Source organism: Oryzias melastigma, linkage group LG6 (genome assembly GCF_002922805.2).
Source record: "Oryzias melastigma strain HK-1 linkage group LG6, ASM292280v2, whole genome shotgun sequence".
Lineage (NCBI taxonomy): Eukaryota > Metazoa > Chordata > Actinopteri > Beloniformes > Adrianichthyidae > Oryzias > Oryzias melastigma.
The window spans coordinates 32157102-32168515 of record NC_050517.1 but is presented as its reverse complement, the minus strand read 5'-3'; the positions used below and the strand labels follow the sequence as shown (position 1 = coordinate 32168515).

The following is an 11414-nucleotide window of genomic DNA, read 5'->3' as shown; positions in this document are numbered from 1 at the left end:
TCCTGCCTTTTTATTATTCATAATTATGTTAAAAAATTACAGTTTTAAAGTTTTGAAAATTGGCATTATGCTAGCTTTAGGCTGTTTTGGAGTTTGGCTAATATTTGCACTCTAGCTGTTTTGGCTTTTTTAAGTCCTACTGGGACAGTGAGTTTTTCTCCTCCTGTTGTTTAAAGCTGGAACATTAAGTGGTTTCAAACTTGAAAACTCATTTTAACCACTAGAGAAATTACTTTTTTCTGGTTTACCATCTTAGTTTTTTATGGTTGCGTTTTAGGACATCAGAACTGAGAATGACAGCAAAAAGAAGCAGCATAAAAATAGGAAACCTTAAAAGAAATTAACTAGAAATTTAGGCTATTTTGGACTTTAGCTAATATTTGCACACTAGCTGTTTTGGCTAATTTAGGCTTTTTATTTATTTTTTTAGCTATTTTGAAGTTTAGCTATTTTTTTCAGCTGCATGCTAGCTGTTTTGGCTAACCTAAGTTTGTGTTTTTAATTTAATTTTTGTTTTTTAGGCTAATTTGGCATTTAACAAACATTTTAGCTGGCTATCAGCTTCAGGATTTTCAGCTATCAGCTTCAGCATGTCCTCAGCAGTCTTACACTTCTGGCTTTTGTTATTTTAGTTTGGGGTTGGACCTTGGTAGTCTTAGTTTACAGGCTTTGTTTATTTGTTTTCTTCTGGTAGATTTTGGTTAGTCAGCCATTAGCCGGAGCTGCTGATTCCGACGGTGGACATAGCTGGGTCAGTCAGTCTCCATGACTTATGTTTGGCCAAAGAGCCACCATGGAGAGAATAAAGAGCTGCATGTTGCTGACCCCAAATGGACTAAATGTTTGTTTTTCTGCAGAGTTTGCTGTCAAAGTCGACCCTACCTTTCTCCGGCATGAAGATAAGTCGCCATCAGAGGAGTCTGCGGTTTTCCTGCACCGGTCTGAACGTCATGCAGGTCCCTTCTGTTAACGTGAATCCTTTCACCCCTGAGACGGTGCGCAGGAAGAGTGAGCAACACATGAGCAACGGCGTTAGGAGTGATGAAGATGATGACGGGTTCAGGTATTTTACCTGTAAAGATGCAGATTTTTTTCTATTCTTTTTTTTTTTTTTTTTTTTTTACTAAAAATTAAAGGTTTTATGTTCACTTTTAGCTTCCTGGTTGCATAAACATTCATCTCATTAGGGGGTTTGAACATGACGCTTTTGATGTTTTCAATCTGTCAGGTTGAAAACCAGCCTCACTTCATCTGAAGAGGAAGATGAGGCTTTTCTCCCATCAAAGGTACAGATATGAAGCTTCCCATTCCGCTTTGTTGTCTTCATCTGCCCCCTCATTTCTTGTCGTATCCAAAATGACGTGCTGCCAAGTCGGCTTCCGGGATTTCTGAAGAGCCTCATCATTAAAAAAAAAAGAAAAAGAGAAAGTCTGGAGGAAAAATGTCCATATTTGGTGACGCGTGACTGTTCTCACTGCAGTCTAACTGAAGACTGCGTGGAGTGACGTCTGCTTCTAATTCAGAAATATCTGTGGAGTTCTATGGAGCTAAATTTGGGCCAATATTATTTAAAACCCAAATAAAAAAATTGAAACAAATATTGGTGTTTGGCAAAAAAAATTAAATATCCCCAACTTTTTGCTATTCTAAAATAAATGTAATTCTTTAAAGATTCAAATGTTTTGTTTTTTAGGTTTCAAAACTGAAAATGTCAATTAAAAAATAAAAGTCAGTTTCAAATCTTTTTTTCACTTTCAACTTTTTTTTTTTAATCTGAAAATTTCAGTTTCAAACTTGTGGCCCCGTAAAAAAAAAAAAAAAAAAAAAGTAAAATGTCTGAAACTTTTTGCTATTTTTAAACTGAATTATTTTCGGCTTCAAATGTTCTGTTTTTTAGGGTTCAAAACAAAAAATTTTAATTTCAAAACTTTTTTTTTCAGTTCCAAATCTTTTTTTCCATTTTCGAATCTGAAAATTTCAGTTTCAAAACTTTTAGCCTCGTTGTGGCACAATGGGGCGGGGCTAACACGAAGGACCAATCAAAATCGAGGAGGGTGATAGCTTCAGTCCCGGTGCATTCACTGACTCTGAGAACTGTGATAATTACGGTCAGAAAACTGGCTGTTTAGTCTCAACTATCAGAGTCTGAAGTTGTCCCAAGACGGGTGTAAAAAGCAGTTTTATCACGTACAAACTGGGCGTCCTAATCGCTGTTCTAGCCCGTTCAAAGCGCCATCTTGTTGTGTTAAATGTCGGCATAGAAAACGTTTTTGTACACATAATTATCATAGTTCTCAGTCAGTTAATGCACCGGGACTAAACACGCTACAATGGGGCCAAAAGTTGTGAAACTTGAATTTTCAGACTTGAAAACTGAAAAAAAAAGATTTAAAACTGGAAAAAAAGTTTTGAAATTAAAATTTTGAATTTTGAAACCTAAAAAACACAACATTTGAAGCTGAAAATAATTAAGTTTAGTTTTTAAAATGGAAACATTTTCAGATATTTTACTTTTTTTTTTTTTCTGACCAAAACCAATATTTTTTTATATTTGTTTTATTCTGGGTTTCATATAATATTGGTCTCATTTTAGCTCCATACTTATCCTCCTTTGGCCCCATTGCGGTGCCTTGGTGTGGGGCTAACACAAAGGACCAATCAAAATCGAGGAGGGTGGTAACTTCAGTCCATACTATCTGTACTGTGTGAACTATCATAGTCTGAAAATGTCACAGACGGGTTTAAAAGTTTTATTGCGTACAAACCAGCTGTTTTATGCCATTTTGATGCCTGTATGTGATTTATTTTGATTGGTCCTTCGTATTAGCCCTGCCCCCACGCGCCACAATGGGGGCAAAAATTTTGAAACTTAATTTTTTTTTTTAATTCTAAAAAGAAAAAAATGATTTGAAACTAGAAAAAAAAGTTTTGAAATGGAAAATGTGAGTTTTGAAACCTGAAAAACAGTAAATTTGAAGCTGAAAATAAGTTTATTATAGAATAGCAAAAAGTTTCAGATATTTTACTTTTTTTGGGGCGAACACCAATATTTCTTCCAATCTTTTAAATTTGGTTTTCAAATAATATGGTCTCCATAGAGTTCAGCATCCTGCCCTCTGTTTGTCTGGCAGAGACGAGCCGTCCAGGCCTTCCCGCTGTCGCGCTATGAGAGCGAGTTCCTGGAGCTGGAGTGCATCGGCGCCGGCGAGTTTGGGGCCGTCTATAAGTGCGTGAAGAGGCTGGACGGCTGCTTGTACGCCATAAAACGCTCCCGACGACCCCTGGCTGGCTCTGCCAACGAGTACGTCGCATTTCTCTCTGCCGTCTTCTCACCAGAACTAATGACTGCAGCGCTCTGACTCCTCAGGCAGCTGGCCTTGAAGGAAGTGTACGCACACGCCGTTCTCGGACACCACCCACACGTCGTCCGCTATTACTCGGCATGGGCAGAGGACGACCACATGGTCATTCAGAACGAGTACTGTGACGGTAAGAACCGCCAACGCCACAGGAGATTTCACCAGACGTGACCTTGAGGTTTGTGTTGCTGTTGAGGTGGAAGTCTGAGCGACGCCATCGGCAGGAAGGAGGCGCAGGGAGAGCCGTTCACGGAGGCCGAACTGCGAGATCTGCTGCTGCAAGTCTCTCTGGGTCTGAAGTACATCCACAGCTTAGGCCTCGTCCACCTGGACATCAAGCCCAGTACGTTCCTCTCGTGAGGTTTCTGCCGCTTTACCTGAACATGTCATGGAGGTCTTGACAAATGTCTTCAGGCAATATATTCGTTTGCCTGCGACGCGGCACGAATGAGGCCAGTGAGGAGGAGGAGGAGGACGAAGGCTCTTCAGCTGGAGCCATTTATAAAATCGGTATGAAGTTTGATCGTTTTTTTTTATCTTTGTTTTTTGGTTAAATGGTGGTATTTCCTGCAGGTGATCTGGGTCATGTGACGTCAACCAACGCGCCTCAAGTTGAAGAAGGAGACAGCCGCTTTTTAGCCAGCGAAGTCCTGCAGGAGGTGAAGACACGGGAGCGCCTCTCAGAGGGATTCTATTCTATTCTATTCAATTCTATTCTAGTGTAAATACATGGAGCGTCTCTCTGAGGGATTCTATTCTATTCTATTCTATTCGATTCTATTCTATTCTAGAGTAAATAGGGAAACATCTCAACAAGTGACTGGATTCTATTCTAAATACAGGGAACGTCTCTCTGAGGGATTCTATTCTATTCTATTCTATTCTATTCTATTCTAATCTAGTGTAAATACAGTGAGCTTATACCCCAGTGATTTTGAATATTCTATTGTATTTTTGGCTAGTGAAGTCCAGGAATTGACTCCCAGAGGGATTCTATTCTATTCTATTCTATTCTAGAGTAAATAGGGAAACATCTCAACAAGTGACTGGATTCTATTCTAAATACAGGGAACGTCTCTCTGAGGGATTCTATTCAATTCTACTGTAAATACAGTGAGCTTCTACCCCGGTGATTTTGAATATTCTTTTCTATTTTTGGCTAGTGAAGTCCAGAAATTGCCTCCCAGAGGGATTCTATTGTATTCTATTTTATTATATTCTAGTGTAAATACAGTGAGTGTTTCCACAGTGATTCAGAATCTCTTTTCTATTCTATTCTATTCTATTCTACAGGGATTGTTTCCCCAAGTGATTCTGAATTATCTATTCTAGTTTATTGTAAGATAAGTGTCTCCACAAATGATTCAAATTTTTTTTCTATTCTCTATTTTATTTTACTCTATTGTAAATACGGGGAGTTCCTTCCCAGTGATTTTATTCTATTCTAAATAGGAAGAGCGCCTCCATAAGTGATTCTGAATTTTCTATTCTTTTCTACTGTAAATAGGCTTCGTGCTTCCTCCTGTTACTCTACTCTACTCTACTCTACTCTATTCTACTCTAAATACAGTGCGCTCCTTCCTGAGTGTTTGTTGTTTTTGGTTCTGTTTCTCGTATTCGTCTCCTCGTTTCTCGTCTCCAGGATTACAGACACCTCCCGAAGGCGGACATCTTTGCTCTGGGTCTTACCGTCCTGCTGGCCGCTGGAGCCCCGCCCCTGCCCCAAAACGGGGATCAGTGGCACAGACTGAGGGAGGGGCAGCTGCCCGCCGTTCCACAGGAGCTGTCGCCGTCCTTCAGATCTTTACTGCAGGTGTCTCCTTTGTTTTGACCGGTTCTTGCCTTTAAGGAGGACAGATCTGCAACAGTCGGATCTTCTTTGTGGTCAGTTGCTGCTGGATCCAGATCCGGTCAGGAGGCCGTCGGCCAAGGAGCTCTGCAAGCACGCGGTGCTGAGGGAGAACCGGACCGAGAGGCTGGCGGCCAAACTCCGCAAAGAGCTGAATGTGGAGAAGTTCAGGATATCTGTTCTTGAGAAGTAAGATTCAGGACACTTCAAGCACACGCTGACCTGCTTTTCTATCGTGGTTTGTGCTCAGGTGAATCCTTGACCTGCTTCACACCTGGAATGAGGTGAACACCAGATTGGTGGTGACTGGATTTTTTGTTTTTTCCATTTTGATCTGAACTTTTTCGATCTTTTTGTCATTTCTGATACTTCTGTGATGAGCAGATAAGTCCACATGAGATGCAAACTTTTGGAGTAGCTCAGGTTTTCATCTAAAATGCCACTTTCAAAATAAAATGCATCTAAAAAAAATAATAAATGTAAAGATGCAACCATAGATTTGACTGGCAAAGCTTCTTTATTCTGCTCCAAAACATAGAATTTCATCACAGCTATTGTGATTTTATGACATTTGACCCGCTGCTCCAACCTGCAAGAAGAAAATCTGAGTTTCATACATTTTTTTTAATGCACAGAACAGAACACTGGGACCAGCAACCGGTGCATTTATTTTTTTTGTCAAATTACCTTAAAAAAAAAATTGCTTTTTAAATATTTGTTTTGCGATCTTCTACTAAATGTTTTCCCCTCTTTTATTCTCCTCCTCAGGGAGCTCCAGGAGGCTCGCCGGGCGGCTCGGTCCCCAAAGGAAAACTTCTCTCCCGGGATGAAAGCTGCCATGTTGGGGTCTCTGCCGCGAGCCCGAAAGAGGCTGGTAGGCAGGAACACGGCCCGATCCTTGAGCTACGGGTGTTCAGGTTACGCAGTCTGATCTCCAGGCTCGCTCTGGAACCGTTATCAGTTGTGCTTAAAACTGTAACTGGAGAATCTTGCGGCGGCGATGAAAACGTCAACTGTCATGAGAGAGAACCGGTTCATCGAAGGGTCTGTGGATCCAAATGTTTCCACGAGTGTCTCCTTTGACTGCTGTGGTGCAGTGTGTCAGACATTTTTATTTTTTTTTATGTAAATAAACGTTTTTTAATATTTTTAACCCCTTTTTTACTAATGTTTGTGGTTGATCTTCATTTTATCTTTAATTGGTGTTCTTGGACATTCAGTTTGTGGGGTATTTGTTTACCAGGGAGGAAGGTACTTTCCAGCTGGAGGGTTTCCTTATCACCTCACTGCATGTGTTTGATAGGAGTAGTCACTTTTTGAGTTCGTTTTTTATTTTTGTATTTCTACTTGACAGTTTGTGACAAAACTCACCAACAATTCTGATTGTTATTTGGGTTTTCAATTTAAATGTTTTATAAAAGAACTCAATCTGCAAGTGTCAGTTTATCACAATAAAATCCTGTTGATTTTATTTTCTTCTCCTAAGTGTGTTTGGTGCTCTATGTTAAGTTCCTTACATGTTGCAAATATCAAATTCCAGAAGTGCATGTCTTTGTGTCTTTGAATGCAGCCATGTTGGAGCCAGAGCTAAGAAACAGATGTTTTTGAATTCCATACATTCATTTTGAACTTACTACATTTATTTTTGGTCTATTTTTGATTTTTTTCTTTCACACTTTATTTAAAAAAAATAGGAGAAAAGCTGTTAAATAATTTTAAACTGGGATCTTTAACACTATCAAACTCTAATATATATTCACATTTTAACAATTCATTAATGACTGGCATTTTTGGACATAGTTCAAGCGTTTTATGTACTTATTTTTGCTACTTTATTAATTAAATAACCTATTTTTGTTCATGTCACTTTTAAATAAAGTGAAATTTAGTTAATGTAATAAAAAGATTTAATTTCAGCTAATTTAGTATTTATCTAACTGTCATGTCTCGCATTTAAAAGCAGATTTTTTAGCTATTTTCCCGAATTACTTTATTTTAGCATGATCTTGTAAATATTGACTTTTATTTTGATAGTCAATTGTGTTGACCGGAAATGAATTTTACGTCATTGGCTTGGCTATTTAAAGCTATAAATCTTAAATGTATCGTTACTGCTACGAATCAAATGCTCATTTTTAGTTTCTAAAGATGTCTAAAAAGATTTACAATATTTAAACTAAAGATAAACGAAATGTATCGTCAGATTGACTGAAAGTTTGTTGATGGGTGTTTCTAAAATGAGGGTCCTCTCAAACACACCGACTAGCAGAAAAGGTTCCGCCCACCAGTCCGAGCCGCTAGAAAACACGGATGCTCTTGTTCCAGATTCCAGTTCGCTTTGCAGGCCGAAGAATGAACTTAAACGTTTCTGACATCGCGACAAAACGAGGTACGTAGGTCAGAAACTGTTTCGAAAGGATTTGATGAAGCTAGTTTTTGGTGTTCTGCTGCGTTTTCTCTTTTATTCCACTTTGACGAAACTGTTAGCTAGTTTAGCTAACGTTAGCAGTTAGCTAAACTTTAACCACTTTTAGAGAAGTGTACCGAATTAAAACAAAAAAATGAGAAATTTTTGTTTAAAATGTTATTTTCAAAAACGCCGACTGACTAACTCAAAAATAAAAGTATATTGTTTAAATGACACCGGAAATTAAGATAAAAAAACAACCAGGATGTTGGTCGAAAACTGCGTGTTTTTCTGTTTACATTGATGTAGGCCTTCGTTTAACCAAACAAAAAGTACTTTAAATTCTTGTTTTGACACTAAAGTACGACTTTTAGCTTCGAATATCAACTTGGATTAAAAAAAGCTAAAAAAACTGCAATCAAACAGGAACCTAAACACATTAAAAGCTATTTTTTAAAGTAAAGAAATAATAAAATCCAATAAAACCGCAGACCATAAAGTTATGTTGAGTCATATGTGTGGCCATAAAACTGCTTTGTATATAAACGTCATTAAGCTAATATCCTATCATCTTATTGCGTTATTTTCCAGTCCTGTCAGCACTTTGTAAATATTTATTGATAAATATTAGTTTGTCAACAATCCCATCAGTGTTACAGCTCTTTAATGTTTGTACTGTTATTTTAGGAACATGAACAATCTAAACGACATTCTGCTGCAAAACAATCAGTGACTCACCGGCTTGTTTACTTCTAACTCTTCTGTATTTACTTTCTTTTTTCCTTGTTTGTGTCATGAATTGAGTGTGACAGCTTTCAGTTGTTGCTCTTCAAGTAAGTTAGTTCCTCTTAAACCATTTCAAAATAGGAATTTCTGTAGATTTTGTTCAGTCGTGTCTTCAGGTAAACATTCAGTCGTTTCGTTTCCTGTATGTTTGCAACTGCCTGTTTTGTGGTTAAACTCGTCTCAGACGAATCCGTCAGTAGGTCACCTCCATTGTGTAACTCTCTTCATCTTTCTACAGCGTGATCTTCGATGGACGTCAGCAAGTATCCAGAGAACGGAGAACACATCTACTTCTTGATCTTTGCCTTCCTCCAGGCAGACTGTGGAGACTTGTGTCTTCAGCAGGAGCTTTTTAGTTTGGGAAAGGACTTGAACATCATCAGCGACAAAAGCAGCGACTCAGAAAGAGTTGATGTGGACAATGAAGGCATTGAAAGTGATGGACACCTGGACAGCAACATTTCACTGTGTCTGGATGATATTCTGCCCCTAGTGGACCTGCAGGGTAAGTAACAGCCACTGATCTTAAGCCTTTCTCACATGTTTAATGTTTCACTTTGATTTTTCTTAAAAGTGGAGGTAAAATAGTTGGAGGCAATGAAGTTTCTTTAATTGTGTGATTGCTTAATAAACATTCAGACTGTATTGATTCTCCTGATCCTTCTGTACATTTTTCGGGAGTAAAATCTCAATCACACTTTCAGAGATTTCAGCAATCTTGGTATCAAAACTTTCAGCTCGTTCAGGACATTGTTTGTATTTTTGGTATTCATAAATATTTAAATATTTATCAAAATATGCTCCATAGGAAATGAATGAGAGTCTTCAAATTTCTAAATTGTAAGTAGATTAGCAACAAACCTTTAAATATATTCATGGGCTGTTTTCATCTTTTAGAGTAATTTTCAAAAAATTAGTTGTTTACCTAATATTTTAGCAACATTCTAACGTTTTCAGCTGAATCATCTACTGAGGTTTTATAGGCTAATTTAGAGTTTATCTTCAATTTAAGCAACATGCTAACGTTTTTGGCTACTTTCAGCAAAAAGCATTCACACTAACATTATCTTAGGTAATCCAACTTCTCTAGTTCAAATTGGTTTAGACTTTTTTAAATCTTTGATTTTGTTTTTCAAGTTACCTTCCGAAATCCTTGAGTTTAAACTCTAAACATTGTGTGGACTGGATTGATTTGAGGTGAATCTCGTTTGTCTGCAGGAGACCGAGCAGTAGCAGCAGCGCTCTTGAACGTGGCAGAAAGTCTGAGGAACATCGCAGACCAGTTTGAGGACAGAGTGGTGAATCAGGCCACCCAGAGCTTCAGGAGCCGTATAGAAGAATCTCTCCCTGAGGTCAGTCCTGGATTTTTTTTTTTCATTTTCACACCAGCAGGACCAGAACGTTGACGTTCAGCGATCTCCTCTCTGGTTCACAGCAGTGGGCTCAGCTCCTCAAACATGAAGTCCAGCGGGTGATCAACCAGGGCGTAGGGCTGGAGAACTTTCCCCAGGAGCGGGTGATCATGGCCTGCGCCTTCACTCTGGTGAAGGGGGTGTTCAGGCAGGCCCCCCGCCTGCTGAGAAACCTCTGCCACGCTGCGCTGGTGTTCGTCTGGTGTGGAACATGAAGGTCCGGCGAGGAGCTTCAGGAGAGTCTGAACGGCCATCTGCTCCTCGGAACCGACCGTGAAATGAGCCGCGCCGGCTGGGTTTTACCAGCAAACCTTTTACAGTTTGAACTCTAGACATCAGGTTTACAGTTTGATTTAGAAAAGAGCGACTTGGGGACGCGTGAGACTAGAAATCTTTACGTAAAAACATTTTTGTATGAATTGTCGCTGACATGAACAGTGTGAAGTTGAGACATGAGATGGTTTGTCAAGATTTAGTTTAAAGTTTTGATTGTATTTGCAATAAATCATCAGAAAAGGGTCTTGATTTGTTTTATTTAAGCAGTTTTTAAAGAAAACCTGGAGGTCTATGGAGTTGAATTGGGGCCACTATTATATAAAACAAATTGAAAAGTTTTGGGTTTTTTTGGGCCAAAAAAAGTTGAAAAGTCCAAAACATTATGCTAAATTTAAAATAAATTTATTTTCAGCTTCAAATGTTCCTTTTTTTTTAGGTTTCAAAACTCAAAGTTCATTTCAAAACGTTTTTTTCACCTGTTAATTTTTTTTGTTTCTTTTTTAATCTAAAAATATCCACAAAAAAAATGAAATTGACATTTTAAGTCTTGAACCTAAAAAAATGAAGATTTGAAGCTGAAAATAATCAAGTTTATATTATAGTAGAAAAGTCTCTGAAGTGTAAATTTTCTTGGCAATAAAAACTTTTTTTTTTCCAATTTGTTTTATTTGAATTTCAAATAATATTGGCTCCAGTTTAGCTCCATAGATGTCATGCTTCATGGGCGTCTTGACATCTATTTAATCAGTTTTTTTTAAAGTAGGAACACTCATTTGTAATGATATTTCAGATATTTATTATCAAAAGCTGCAGTTTAACTCCTGCAGAATAAATTTCAACCAAAGAAAACTCTCAAATATTACTGCAGAAGTTATCGGACCTCGTCGGGTTTCACGCATGAGTGACTGACATTTTCATGTTATAGAAACGGGGAGATTCCAGCTTCTTCCTTTTGAGAAAGTACCCCACACTTATTTTTAAGAGGAATTGTGATGGTTGCAGCTGATAAACAAATTCAGCTTTAAATTTGAATCTTAAAGCTGCTAAAAGTTCAGCCGTTTGTCACTAAACCGGAAAGAAAAAAAACATGTGATCAAAAGGAAAAAAGAAGTTTCCTTTTGCAGTTGAACCCACTTCAGGGCCGGGATAACCAGCTTTATTTAGTCTGTTAGTTTTTAACTATTGTTCATATTTTTGAAGCCCAATGAGGCAATTTTCTTTGTGATTTTGGGCTATATAAATAAAATAAAATTGAATTGAACTTCAGCACATGTCAAAGTCAAGGCCCGGGGGCCGGATCCGGCCCTCCAGATCATTTTATTCTA

At 38.2% G+C, this 11414-nt stretch overlaps 1 protein-coding gene across 2 annotated transcripts in view; it reads left to right on the top strand.

Annotated features, from left to right (window-relative positions):
* The window catches only part of wee2 (WEE2 oocyte meiosis inhibiting kinase), an 8719-nt gene extending 1885 nt beyond the window's left edge, over nt 1–6834 (top strand). The window contains exons 3-12 of one of the 2 annotated variants that reach the window (XM_024281937.2): nt 858–1063; nt 1229–1286; nt 3132–3301; nt 3368–3489; nt 3556–3702; nt 3774–3869; nt 3933–4018; nt 5002–5172; nt 5249–5397; nt 5977–6834. In XM_024281937.2, coding sequence (XP_024137705.1) covers nt 858–1063; nt 1229–1286; nt 3132–3301; nt 3368–3489; nt 3556–3702; nt 3774–3869; nt 3933–4018; nt 5002–5172; nt 5249–5397; nt 5977–6139 — 1368 coding nt within the window. In that variant the 3' untranslated portion in view covers nt 6140–6834. The remainder of the gene's footprint in view (nt 1–857; nt 1064–1228; nt 1287–3131; nt 3302–3367; nt 3490–3555; nt 3703–3773; nt 3870–3932; nt 4019–5001; nt 5173–5248; nt 5398–5976) is intronic. The other variant, XM_024281936.2, reaches the window with a different exon arrangement.
* Nucleotides 6835–11414: the final 4580 nt, after the last annotated feature.